Genomic DNA, 13,444 nt, shown 5'->3' with positions numbered 1-13,444 from the left:
TTTTCAAAATGTTTTATAAATTCTAGTTGCTTTGACTTTCCACATTAAAATTTAGAATAATATTGTCTGTACCTATAAAAATCATGATGAGTTTTGACAGAAATTGCATTAAATCTTCACATCAATTTAGGAAGAATTGATATTTTGCTTTGTTTAGTCTTCCAACCTATGAACACAATGTGTCATACTGATTAGATATTCTTTGGATTCTTATCACCTTTTTTTTTTGCCACTTTTTTTTTTTTAATACTGAGGTTTAAACTTAGGGTCTCATACTTGCTAGGCAGGTGCTCTGCCATGTGAACCATGCTTCCAGCTCTTATCACTATTTTGTCATTTTCAGTATGCAGATTTTGTCTATAATTTGTCAGGTTTATTTTCAGTATAATTCTCAGTTTAATTATATACTTTCTTAGGTGTTTTATTGGGATACAATGTCATTTCATTTTTTTCGAGGTTTTAATAAATAAAATTGTATATATTTAAGCTGTATAATGTGGTGTTTTGATACACATATACATTACAGTATGATTGCCAAAATCAGGTACAGTAACATATGATCACCTCACATAGTTGCCTTTGTGTGTGTGTGTTTGTGAGTGTTCATTTCCACGTGTAGATAGTGAGAAGACAAATATGGTTGATTTCATACCTTAGCTATTGTGAATAATACTACAATAAATATGAAGTGCAGATGTTCAACCATCCTCACATTCCTGGGATGAATTCCAATTGATCATGGTAAATAATCTTTTCAATGTGGTACTGGATTCAGTTTGCCAGTATTTGGCTGAGGGTGTCTCTGAAACATAATATTGAAATTAGACCAATTAATAACAAGTAACATGGCCTCTGAGCATTCAAGTGAAAGAGTCATGTGTCTCAGTTTACAGCAAAAGCTAGAAATGATTAAGCTTAGGGAGGAAGGCATGTCAAAAGCCAGATATGCCAAAGACTGTCAGAGTAGCTCAACTGGTAAGAATACAATGCTGCCTACCAAGAGCTGTACTTCTCATGCTGAACAGCCAAGTTGTGAATGCAAAGAAAAAGTTCTTAGAAGAAATTAAAGGTGCTATTCCAGTGAACACACAAATTATAAGTAAGCAAAACAGTATTAGTGATATGGAGAAATTTTAGTGGTCTGGATAGAAGGTCACACCAGCCATAACATTCCCTGTAGCTAAAACTTAATTCAGAGCAAAGTCCTAACACTCTTCAATTCCAGGAAGGCTAAGAGAGGTAAAGAAAATGCAGAAGAAAAGTTTGAAGATAGCAGAGACTGATTCATGAGGTTTAAGAAATGTGGACAACTTTGATCTAAAAGGGCAAAAATGAAACAGCAAGTGCAGGTATAGAGCTGAAGTAAGTTATCCAGAAAATCCAGATAAGATCATTAATGATGCTGACTACACTAAACAACAGATTTTCAGTGTAGCTGAAACAACCTTACATTGAAAGACCAAGATAAAGTCTTCTATCCAGATCACCAAATCTTTCTCCACATCAGCAGTAAGGCTGTTTTGCTAAAGCTGCCATCTAGGATTTTCATAGCTACAGAGAAGTCAGAACCTAGCTTCAAGCTCTCAGAGGACAAGCTGACTCTTGTTAGAATCTGATGCAGATGGTGACTTTAATTTGAAGCCATTGTTCACTTACATTCCCAAAATGCTTGGGCTCTTAAGAGTAACACTAATTGTACTCTTTGTGTGCTGCGTGAATGAAACAACAAAATCTGGATGACAGTATATCTGTTTCTAACGTAGTTCACAGTATATTTTAATATTTCCGTAAAGACCTGCTGCCATAAAAAAATTTCTTTCAAAATATTACTGTCACAGACAATGCACCTATTCCCCCAAAAGTTCTGATGTTAATGAATAATCAGGTTGATGTTGCTCCATTTTTACAACTCAGGGAATCAATGAGTAACAACTTAAGGTTGTTGAATTGCTGCAATCTCATAATGAAACTTTAAAAAGATAAGGAGTTGGTTTTCATGGATGAACAAAGAAAGTGGTTTCTGGAAATGGAATCTATTCCTGGGGAACATTCTGTGCACATTGTGAAATGACAACAAAGAATTTTAAATATTATATAAACTTAGTTGACAATGTAGTGACAGAACTTGGCAGAATTGACTCCAATTTTGAAAGAAGTTTTACTGTGGCTAAAATGCTATTCAACAGCATTGCATGTGACAGAGAAGAATTTTGTGAAAGGAGGAGTTCATGGGTACCATAAACTTCACTGTTGTCTTATTTTAAGAAAGTTCCACAGCCACCCAACCTTTGTCAACCTTCACTGTGATCGGCCAGCAGCCATCAACGTTGAAGCAAGGATTTCACTGGCAAAAAGATGATGATGTGTTAAAGGCTCAGATGACTGTTAGCATATTTAGCAATAAGATATTTTAAGTTGTGTACCTTTTATGCACTTGTGCTATTGCACACAATCCTCTACAATTTGGTGCAAAAACATAAGTTTCATATGCACTGGGAAACCAAAGTATTCATGTTTATCACTGTGTGGCAGTAGTTGGGAACTTAGCCCATGATGTCTACTGAGATGTGCCTTTGGCGGGGAATAATTTTTAAAGAAATAAAGGATACACCATAACCTTTTTGAGATCAATGTCAAGTTATAAAACCGAGAAACTAACATCACCAAAAGTAAACATATAAATCAAACTATCACATTTCCCTCATAACTGAATGAACTGTTCGGTCCGATTCATTTAGTAATTGGTCCAAATGCCCAATCCAATGACCTATCTTTATTTACAATATTGTATAGCCAAGAACTTTCTGCAAGGCAAAAGAAAACAATAAAAAGATGCCACTCTTTAAAGCAAGGTACATTGTAACTACAGCCATCAGCCCAAATTCTAAAGCTGTTTGCAAAGCCTAGAGGTAATTAAGTATTGATAGAAGAAAGAACAGGAGAGTTAAGAATTATATACCTGATTCCCGTAATAGCTGCTTCCTTAGAGTTGGTGTCACATGAAGCTGAAACTGGAGTTTTGAGCCCACAGCCCAAATGCCTGGGATTCCAACATGCCAAGTCAGGCCACTCACCCCTTATATGCCAAAGTGTAACCACTCAGCCCATCTTCAGCCATCTTCCTGGGGTACAGACATGAATATAGGCTTAAGTAAACAAAAGAACTGGGGGCAGAGGACAAAAGGAATGCTTAGTTAAACAGTTCCAGTCACAGGTGTATTTTTTTCTTTTTTTTTTTAATTTCTTTTATTCATATGGGTATACAATGTTTGGGTTATTTCTCCCCCCTTCCACCTGCACCCTCCCTTTCTCCCCAACACCTCCCTCCCCCCCACTCCCTTGCTACCAGGCAGAAACTATTTTGACCTTATCTCTAATTTTGTTGAAGAGAGAGTATAAGCAGTAATAGGAAGGACCAAGGGTTTTTGCTAGTTGAGATAAGGATAGCTATACAGGGAGTTTACTCACATTGCTTTCCTGTACATGTGTGTTACATTCTAAATTAAATCTTCTTGAACTAGCCTTTTCTCTAGTTCCTGGTTCCCATCTCCTAATGGCCTCTGTCGCTTTAAAGTTTCTGCATTAGTTTCTCTGCATCGAGGGCAACAAATGCTATCTAGTTTTTTGGGTGTCTTACCTATCCTCATACTGCCCTTGCGTGCTATCACATTATCATGTGATCAAAGTCCAATCCCCTTGTTGTGTTTACTCTTGCTCTAATGTCCACATATGAGGGAGAACATACGGTTTTTGGTATTTTGGGCCAGGCTAACCTCGCTCAGAATGATGTTCTCCAGTTCCATCCATTTACCTGCAACTGATAAGATTTCATTCTTCTTCATGGCTGCATAAAATTCCATTGTGTATAAATACCACATTTTCTTGATCCATTCGTCAGTGGTAGGGCATCTTGGCTGTTTCCATAACTTGGCTATTGTGAATAGTGCTGCAATAAACATGGGTGCACAGGTGTATTCTGATTGACCATTATCTAGTCAGACGGTTCCAGAGAAGCTGTCATGGCTGTCATCACTCAAGGGGAGCAATCTTGTTACAGGGTTGATTCATCTAAGAAGACATTAGTTCAGAAGACTCTGAGTCCTGTTGTCACCTGAACAGAGAAGTGGACATTGACACAACTAGCAAAACTTTATTGATAGAAAAGGAAAAAAGAGTAAGAGGAAGAACCACAAGAGAAAAGGGGCAGGCCCCTGCCAGATGGCATGGAAGCATTGATCTCTTTGTTTAAAGACCAAATTATAAATTGTAAGGTGGGAAAAATCTGGGGAGTCCTTAGGGAGGAGCTAGGGTGGCTGGCAGGTATACTTAACACAGCCTTGTCACATAACAAAGGATACCCTGCACATGTGCTTATGATAAATTTGGGCTTTAATTGTAGGTATGAGAGGTAACCAATATTCATGAGGGCTTAAGTAAAAGGACTTGACCTAGGAGGTTAAATTGGGGGCATATCCAAAGACTATTTTGCAATGATATTTACAACCACCAGGTTTTATACAACTTAGAGAGGGCAATTATTTCTCTAGAGATAGTTCAGGGATGTGCTGGGTTGCCTGTTAACTTTGTTTAAGAGAAGAGAGACCCTGGTATGTTATTTTCCCTGCCTGCTAACCTACCTCAGAGTCTTAAGTGCTGAACAAACAGTAAATAGTTAATAAACATGGGTGTGCAAGTGCCTCTGAAGTAACCTGTGTCACATTCTTTTGGCTCCTATTTAAAACACTTACCCATTGCATTCCTCTGATCCCAGACCATTCTCAAAGCCCCCTCTAATTGAGTCCATTTGAGATCCCCTATGGAAGACCTTCCTCTTAACCAGCCTTCTGTTTGACTCCAAAATGAGTCCAACAGCCTTAACAAGTCCACAGATCCTCCAATATGGCAGCACCTTGATACTGGCACCCACTCCCTGCAATAGACCTGTTCCATATCTACTTGAGATAAGAACAGGAAAGATTATCTCCTTGATTCCTTGGCTTCAGAACCAAAGGGGCCTTGAGTTACTAATGGCTCACTAAGGTGGCTCATGCCTTTAAATAAGAGACGACTGCTGCTTCTATGTCAACCAATCAGAAAGGTCCAACCAAATTTAAAGGGCTTCTTAGAACAGGTTACAAAAATCCAAAATCCAATGAGGTCATTCAGCCTCATTGTCAGTTTCTCACTCCCATTGTATCATGGATCTTCTGCTTTCCGTGTCCCCTACTTCTAATTCTCCTACTTGTCAAATTCAAGCCTCTAATTTTTAAATTTCCCATCCCCAGTCTACAGAATACTTTCATCTTCAGACAATACCAGCAATTTCCACCAGTACCTTTTCACCCCTGGATGACACAGTCCCGAAAGAGAGCAAAATCCTGGACCCCTAGTACCTCCTCCCATCAGAAGGAAGCTGACAGATCAATGTCAACTTCCTATTCCCTGAAAGAATTCAGGGTACTGGGCTCTTAAAATTGGAATATTAACATAGGTATCTAAGTAGACAAGAGCAGGAATGAGGAAACGCCACCAGCAAAATATTCCATCCCCTATTTGTGGAGGTGGATTCATAAATCCAAGAAGGTCCCACACTCTGCACCTGAAGTTCAGATGTTGGTTATCCTCCTCATCAAGCATACTTTCCATGTCAAGGCCACACATGAGCCTTGAAGGGCATAATGACAGCTATGTGAACATCCACAGACAGTGCTAGACTGGGAAGGGCAAAGAGGATCAAATGCACAGGTAGGTGCCTGGCCTCATGTTCCCAAAAAGCACAGGTATATGATTTCCCACACCCAAGTAAACACTACACAGTTGCCAAACCATCTGCAGAGGGCCCCAATGTAATGTTGACTAGTAATCCCCCCCCATAGGATAATAAAAACTCCATGGCAACTTTGAAACAGTTTGTTCTTATCTGAACTGCCTGCCTCAGGTCTCATGGTGTGTTTTCACTTTGCTAATAAATTGTTCCTTGCTATCTTTCTACTCTTTGAGGTTCTTTTGTTGTGCCTGGGGCAGTTTTATTTTTGGCAGTACTGGAGTTTTGCCCAGGCTGCCTTCAAACCACTATCCTTCTGATCTCTGCCTTCTGAGTACCTAGGATTACAGGAGTGAGCCACCAGCACCCAGCACTGGGGCAGCATTTTAATCTTAGACATTGCACCCAAAGAGCTGAGGACATTTCATTCACCTGTAACATACTCACTACCTCCCAAATCAAGGGGACTTTTTCTCCATTTTTATTTCATTTTTGTTTTATGTCCCAAGCTAATATTATACTTAGATATCAAATACCAAAAATTGGAACATTTATCCCAGGAAGAATTGTTCATATGAAAGTATGCTCAATGTATCTGATACTGGAATAAAAAAAAAACTATGTGATATGACAAAAATCATTATATTGATATTGAAATATAGAAGAGATATAACGCTAAAAAACTATATTGATTGAGAAACATCCCCTCAGTGAAAAGTATTACATTAAACATAAACATATTACCTTGTAAGTTAAGCCTTCCACCATTTTCTCTCTTTTTTTTTTAATGGGCTGAGTGGGGTTTAAACTCAGGGCTTTGTAGGCTTGAGCCTCACTTCCAGTCCATTTTGCTTTGGTTATTTTGGACATGGAGTCTTGCAAACTATTTGCTTGGGCTGGCCTCAAACCATGATCCTCTAGATCTCATCCTCCCAAGTAGTTAGGATTACAGGCATGAGCCAGCAGTGCCTGGCTACACAAACCTTTAATATACTGAGAAAGTGAAGTAACTGTCTGAAAGTCTACAAAGATGAGAGAGACAGTGATTTGAAAGATTACAATTAAGAAAAAATCGTCCATAATGCTCAAGAAAAACTAAGACAAACGAGTAAACTTATTAAAGCAAGTTTATTATTTTCACTTTTTCCATAAAAAGAAAGTAAAATAAGGTTTCTTTTCCAAACTGCAAACATGCTTAAAAAAGCAGAGGGACAAAGGTTTTTTTCCTTGTTTCAATGAAATGAAAATCATGCTTTTAGGAGGTCATGTCCATTTAGGATTCAGGTTCTGCTTTGACAGAACATTTTCCACACAATTTTTTGGAATTTTAAGATGTTGCCATGGAGTGAGTTTGCCTGTGTTTCCAAATTTGACCGTATTTAACTCAATTCCTTTATTTTACAAGTTAAATTATAAGGAATAAGAAAGTTCTTGGGAAAGCAGGGAAGAATGGTGGATTAAAAGCTTCCTCCATTTGACTGTGTGAATGAGAAGACTCAGGGTTACAAAAGAGAGACTAGATTCCGAAGTCAGAAAGAGCGGAAGAGCATCAGGAATCATGAGAGAGAACAGCTGAAAAACATGGATAAACAGAAAGGGGAGCCGGGAGCCAGTGGTCCACTGGCTGTCTGAAGCTATAATCCTAGCTTCAGATCTGCAATTTGAAGACAGTCCAGACAGAGGTCAAGAGAGTCCCATCTCAACCAATTGCTGGGTGTGGTGGTGCATGCCTGTCAGCCTAGTGACAGCAGAAAGCATAAAATAGGAGTATTGTGGACAGAGTAGCCTGAGCAAAAAGCGAGACCATATCTCCAAAATAATCAAAGCAAAAAGAGCTTGAGGTGTGGCTCAAACTATAAGTGACTGCCTAGCAAGCACAAGCCTTGAGGTCAAACCCCAAGCACCACAGGTTAAAAAAAAAATTGAAAGGTGACAGAGAAAAGGTAAGAAACAGCCTGCAATTCCAACAGAAGTTTGTTTACCCCAGGGGTTGGGAGGGAAAACTGAAGCCACAACCTCAAGGTAAATCTAATGACAGACTGACAGACCTAACCATGGATAAGCCCACATTTCTCCGAAGACTTAAACCCAGTATGGGGATTTAGCATAATAGTGACTGCTCCTGCATGGTAGGCTAGCATCGGAAAAGAAATTTTGTCACTCCTCGTGTCATACAGTGTGTTAGCAAGGTGCCTTCTTGAGAGAGGGCCTTATTGTTTGAGACTGAGCTATTCTCGGAAACCTGTAAAAAGTAACAACAGTGGCAGGACACCCTGCCACACTGAGTGGGAGACAGCCTTTAGAGGAAGGGGCTGATGTGGACCTGCTGAGAAGTTTAAGCAGCAGGGAACTTGAACAGTGACAAGCATCATGGTTGGTGGCCCGGCCCTTTCTGGCAAGGAATGAGCCCCACCACTAGATGATCACTGCAGAAAGTGCGCTGAGCCAGTGGTTTGCAGACTACTCAGCCTCTCTCCTCACTACATGGATGCTGTTACCAAGTAGGACAGAGAGTGCTGAGCCCAGGTCCCACAGGTCACCTGATTTCCCAACCTCCTCCTACTATAGGATGGTTAACTTCCAGGTGGGGTCTGAAAGTACTGAGATTGTGAGGCAGAGTGCCTGAGTCTTTCAGTTCTCCCATTCTGGTCCATAATTAGTGCTGTTTGCTGTCCACCCCCACCATCTGATGAGTTCAGGAGAAACTGCTATATCTGCACACTTGTTGCCCATGAGGGCACTAAGCATGCTGGGAAACATGTGGAACAAGTGGGAATGTGCTAGACCACAGGCTAAGCATGCTGGGAAACATGTGGAACAAGTGGGAATGTGCTAGACCACAGGCTACAAAGCTTCTTGTAACCGGCAGCAGCAACCAGTACATTAAATAAGGGAAGCTTTTAAAGTGAAAGCAGCCCTGAAGCAGATAACTTGACTCATGGCTGCTCCCAGCATCAGCCTACATACAACATCAACCTATAGACTAGGAATTACAAGTGACTCCAGCTAGCTTTCTTGTCTCTAAGGGGTAATAGGGATAGAGCCCGGTACAGACAAGCATGTGGGTGAATGTTTAGCTACTGAGCTATGTTCCCAGTCCAATGGTGAGAAACTGCACATCAATCCAAACTTGCTATGGTTCAGTTTTTGTTTGATGTTGAATCTCAGAACTGTATAGTTTAAGCCACCTTGGCTTTTACAAGCTTAGAAAAATACAGGGTTTGAAGGAATAGAGCAAAGAGTGTGAGCTTAAATATGAAGTGATTTTCCAACTGAAAGATTTCATGTCCAGATTTTTGTAGCACTAGAACTGCCCATGTATATTCTTGACAGAGCTCTGTGACATGAAATCCCCTTACTAGAGTAAGCACTAACAAGTTAGTCCCTCCTATAGTATGGATCTGAAATGTCCCCCCAAAGGCTCTTATGTAAAAAAGACTTTGTCCCCAGACTGTGGTGCTGCCAAGTGATGGAACCTTTAAGATGTCTTAGGTTATTAGGGGCATGTCCGCAAAGAGGATTATAGAACCCTGGTTCTTCCTTTTCTTTTGCTTCCCTATTTGACATGCACTCCCTATCATGATGTGGTACCTTGCCACAGGCCCAACAGCAATGGAACCAAAAAATGATGGACTGAAGTTTCCAAAACTGTGAGCTCATAAAACTGTGAGTCTTACCATTTTCTAAGTTTTTTTCTCTCAGGTATTATTGCAGTAACGGAAAGTTGACTAACACAGTCTAGTCATCAATAAAAGTCATCAACTATTCTCTTCATCAATGAAAGTCACAAACAGAATACTGCCAAGGACTGGGGAAGTAGCTCAAGTGGTAGAGCTCCTGACTAGCAAGCAAAAGGTCCTGAGTTCAAACCCCAGGTCACTAAAAAAGAACATTATGGATACTGCTTAAGGATACAATTAATCTGTTTTGGAGGAAAGAGGGCTGGGTGGAGTGCCCTGTTTATTTGGAGGGACAACTATTTGAGTGATTAGCTCCATCAGGGATTAGTCACTAGGAGATAATCTATGGAAACCTTAGATTTTACTCAAGATTTCTTAATGGCAAGGATTCCTGGTCTCTTCTGTGATGAGGACATAGGCCATTTCCCTGAGTTAACATCCCTTCCTGAAGCAGAGTGGTTGTGATGGCAGCAACCAGTCTGGAAATGGATTTATTGAGGAATATTTTAAGGACAACTGGTAAATCTCTCCATCTATTATTTGGGAAGTATTTATTTCCCAGACCGAACAACAAGACATGAAGAAAACATCATTTCCTTAAGACAGATCTAAGTGTCTTATAATAGCACCAAAGAAAGACAATTTGGAACAAGCATCAAAGAACATGGTTTGTTCAAATGTCAGTTTCCTCATACCTTGAAGAAAGGCCTGCAAATCTCAGGGAAGTAGAGAACCCAAAATAAGAGCAGAGACCTCAAGAATCTGTTCTGCAGGAAACAGAACACCTGGTCAAATAAAAGATACCATGCACACAGTTTTGAGACTAAATTTATTGAGTAAAAATGAAAACAATGTAGACATATTAAATTTGGTTTTGTTCAAATGTGGCTGGTGTCCAGAGAAGACCCAAGGTGAGGAAGGTGCACAGTGATGGTGGCAATAGGACAATGTACAAAACCACTTCCCATTAGTTGTAAAAGTAGGCATCACACAACCAATGTGAGTCATTACCTGAAGAAGGGGGACTCAACATTTAATGAGCAAGGATAATCCCAAAGGAAGCAGGGGACTTTCAGGAGAGGACCAGAACACTCAGCAAACAAGGTGCTGTAAAGGCTGGCTGGAGAGCAGCGGTTTATACAGATCTTCTGGATCACTTGGGGAACACAGTGACCACATCGTAACCCTCAGGTGGTGTGACCCGCTCCCGGGCATGCTTTTCACAATAGATTTGATCCTCTACAAAGAAATGGCCCTTCTGTTTTAGGTTGGTTCCGCAGTCAGTGCACACGTAACACTCAGGGTGGCGATGACGGTCCCGCAGCTTCACAAACACACCACTGAAGGAAGGGAGAAGAGGGCTCCATGAAGGACAAGGTAGCTGTAAGTGGCACAGGGGCCCTGTGCTATCCTTGCTGAGCTGGGGTCTGGGGAATCGTAAGAAAGGCCTACCAAGGAGAAAGACTAGGCCCCCACGCAGCCTCCAGTGAGTCAAGAGACATTGCTCTGGAAGCCCCTCCCACCTGAGCTGAGCCATCCTGTCTTTCTGCTTTGACACGTTCACAACCTAAGGGCTCCACAACAAGGAAAACCTGCATTGCCTGGCTCTGAGACAGACCCCTACAGTACCTTTCTACTCGAAGCATCCAACATCCACATTTCCATCATTTACTCAACCTGCAGGGCCTCTAGGACTGGGGAAAGCAGATACTCACACAATGCCGGTGCCACATTTGTCACACATGGGTAACTTCTGAGCATTTCCAATTGAGGCAGCCACTTTGGTGACGGGAGCTTTAACACTCCTAAATCCTGAAGGCTTGTTGGGATCCCCTGAAGGAAGTGCAGAATTGCATCAATCTCATTTAGCTCTTTCAGAGTCGTGTGTGTGCATGTGTGTGCGTGCGTGCGAGTGTGCGTGGTGTGTGCGTGTGTGGTGTGTGTGCACGCGCACGTGCGTATCCAAGCAAGGCCACAGGCATTCAAGTCAAACAGATGTGACCCTGATGTGTGATACTGAACAAGTTACTTAAGACTTTGTGGACTCCCAGCTTCCTTCTCTATAAAACAAGAGATCACTTTTCCCTTCATTGTTGTACCAGAAGATAAAAATGTACACATAAAGCATGCCTACAATACCTGGTATGTGGTCAGTCCTCACAACACAAATTAATAACTACATGCAAACACTGATAAGAAAACTTAAAATGCCTCATACAGATATAGCAACTACATAAAAGCAGTATTTGATAAGACAGCTCATTTAGATGCAAAGAAACCCATTATCTCACACACACACACACACACACACACACACACACACACACACACACTACAGCAGGCTACAAGCTGTCAGATTAAAAGCATGTCCAGAGTAAGGAATCTTTCTGTAATCAGACTGGTACACATGACATAAGCTTCTAGTTGCTAGATGCTGCCCACTGCCTACCTTCTGCATGTCTTAGGGCACAGAGCCCTGTATCTCAGTAACTATCAATAATAGTAGGATAAAATTTAATACATGAAGAAATGTTCAACATCTTTGGTCATAAAGGAAATGTCAAAACTATTGTGAGATTTCAGCTCACTCCCGTCAGAATGGCTACCATCAAGAACACTGGTGGGGACCAGTGGCTCACACCTGTAATCCTGGCTATTTGGGAGGCTGAGATCAGAAGGATCTTGAAACTCCATCTCCAAAATAACTAGAGCAAAATGGACTGGAGGTGTGCTCATGCAGTAGAGCACCTGCTTTGTGAGCACAAAGCCATGAGTTCAAAACTCCAATCCCACTAAAACCAAAGAAAACAAACAACAAATGTTGGCTAGAATGCAGGGAAAAGGAACCCTTTTACACTGTTAGTAGGAATGTAGATTAGTGCAATAATTATGGAAAGCAGTATGGAGGCGCCTCAAAACACTAAAAACAGATCTACCATATGATCCAGCAATACCACTTCTGGGCATATATCTGTAGGAATGTAAGTGAGGATACAATACAGACTCTTGCAAGCCCATGTTTATTGCAATATTATTCACAACAGTCAAGCTGTATGGAAACAGCCAAAATGCCCCACACTGATGAATGGATTAAGAAAATGTGATATATATATAATATATATATATATACACTGGAGTAGTATTCATACATGAAGAATGAAATTATGTCATTTGCACACTTACTTTGTATTAAATAAAGCCAGGTTCAGAAAGACGAAGGTTGCATGTTTTCCTCATATGTGGAAGACTGATCCAAAAGTTAAATGTATACACAAATACAAACAAACATGATCATATATCTGTATTTGTAATAGTGGGACTATTTGAGGGGACTTGGCAGAGGAAGGAGGGAGAGGAACAAAATGATAAGAGAGTGAATAATTTGAAATAAGTTGCATCTGTATGGAAAGACGGCATAATGAAATGTACTAAATCTGTTGAATAACGGGGGAGGAGAAAAGGGACAGTAATAGAGGGTATTAATCTGACTAACATACAATACATTCGTGGGTGAAATACTATGGCAAAATCCTTTCGAACAATATACAGGAATGTAAAACAGGACCTGTTAGAGAGTGGGTACTAGTGGGAGGGGCAGGGTAATGGAGAGGGTGAATATACTGGATGTACTTTATATACTTGTAAGAAAAATGAAACAATGAATCATTTTAAGTAGTGGGTAGGGTGGATGAGGGAGAATGGAGGGGTTGAATATAAGCATATATGGAAGTACTACAATGAGACTCCCTGTTCAACTAATATATGCTAATAAAAGTGTTAAATAATAATAATAGTAGGCTGTTAATATTATTATTATTATTATTCCCGTATTTTGGGCTGGTTGGGCTTCTGCGTGACTTTTTTTTTTTTCTTTTACTGTGATGTGGCCTGGCAGTATTACTTTGTCAGCTATTTATACATTCTCTCTCTTTCTGGACTGCAAACTACCTGAGCAGCATGAACCTTATTGTATGTACTCTTCAACACCACACAGAGCTGA

General features: G+C 40.5%; 1 protein-coding gene across 2 annotated transcripts in view; it reads right to left on the bottom strand.

The window, feature by feature from the left end:
* Positions 1-10,256: 10,256 nt before the first annotated feature.
* Pdlim1 (PDZ and LIM domain 1) overlaps positions 10,257-13,444 on the bottom strand; it is a 44,698-nt gene continuing 41,510 nt past the window's right edge. For both annotated transcript variants that reach the window (XM_020175053.2, XM_074078694.1), the window contains 2 exons: positions 11,160-11,277; positions 10,257-10,784 (listed from right to left, as the gene is read on the bottom strand). In XM_020175053.2, the coding sequence (XP_020030642.1) occupies positions 10,598-10,784; positions 11,160-11,277 (305 nt within the window). In that variant the 3' untranslated portion in view covers positions 10,257-10,597. The remainder of the gene's footprint in view (positions 10,785-11,159; positions 11,278-13,444) is intronic.

This window comes from Castor canadensis, chromosome 7 (genome assembly GCF_047511655.1).
Source record: "Castor canadensis chromosome 7, mCasCan1.hap1v2, whole genome shotgun sequence".
Classification (NCBI taxonomy): Eukaryota; Metazoa; Chordata; class Mammalia; order Rodentia; family Castoridae; genus Castor; species Castor canadensis.
This window is presented reverse-complemented; position numbering and strand designations above follow the sequence as displayed.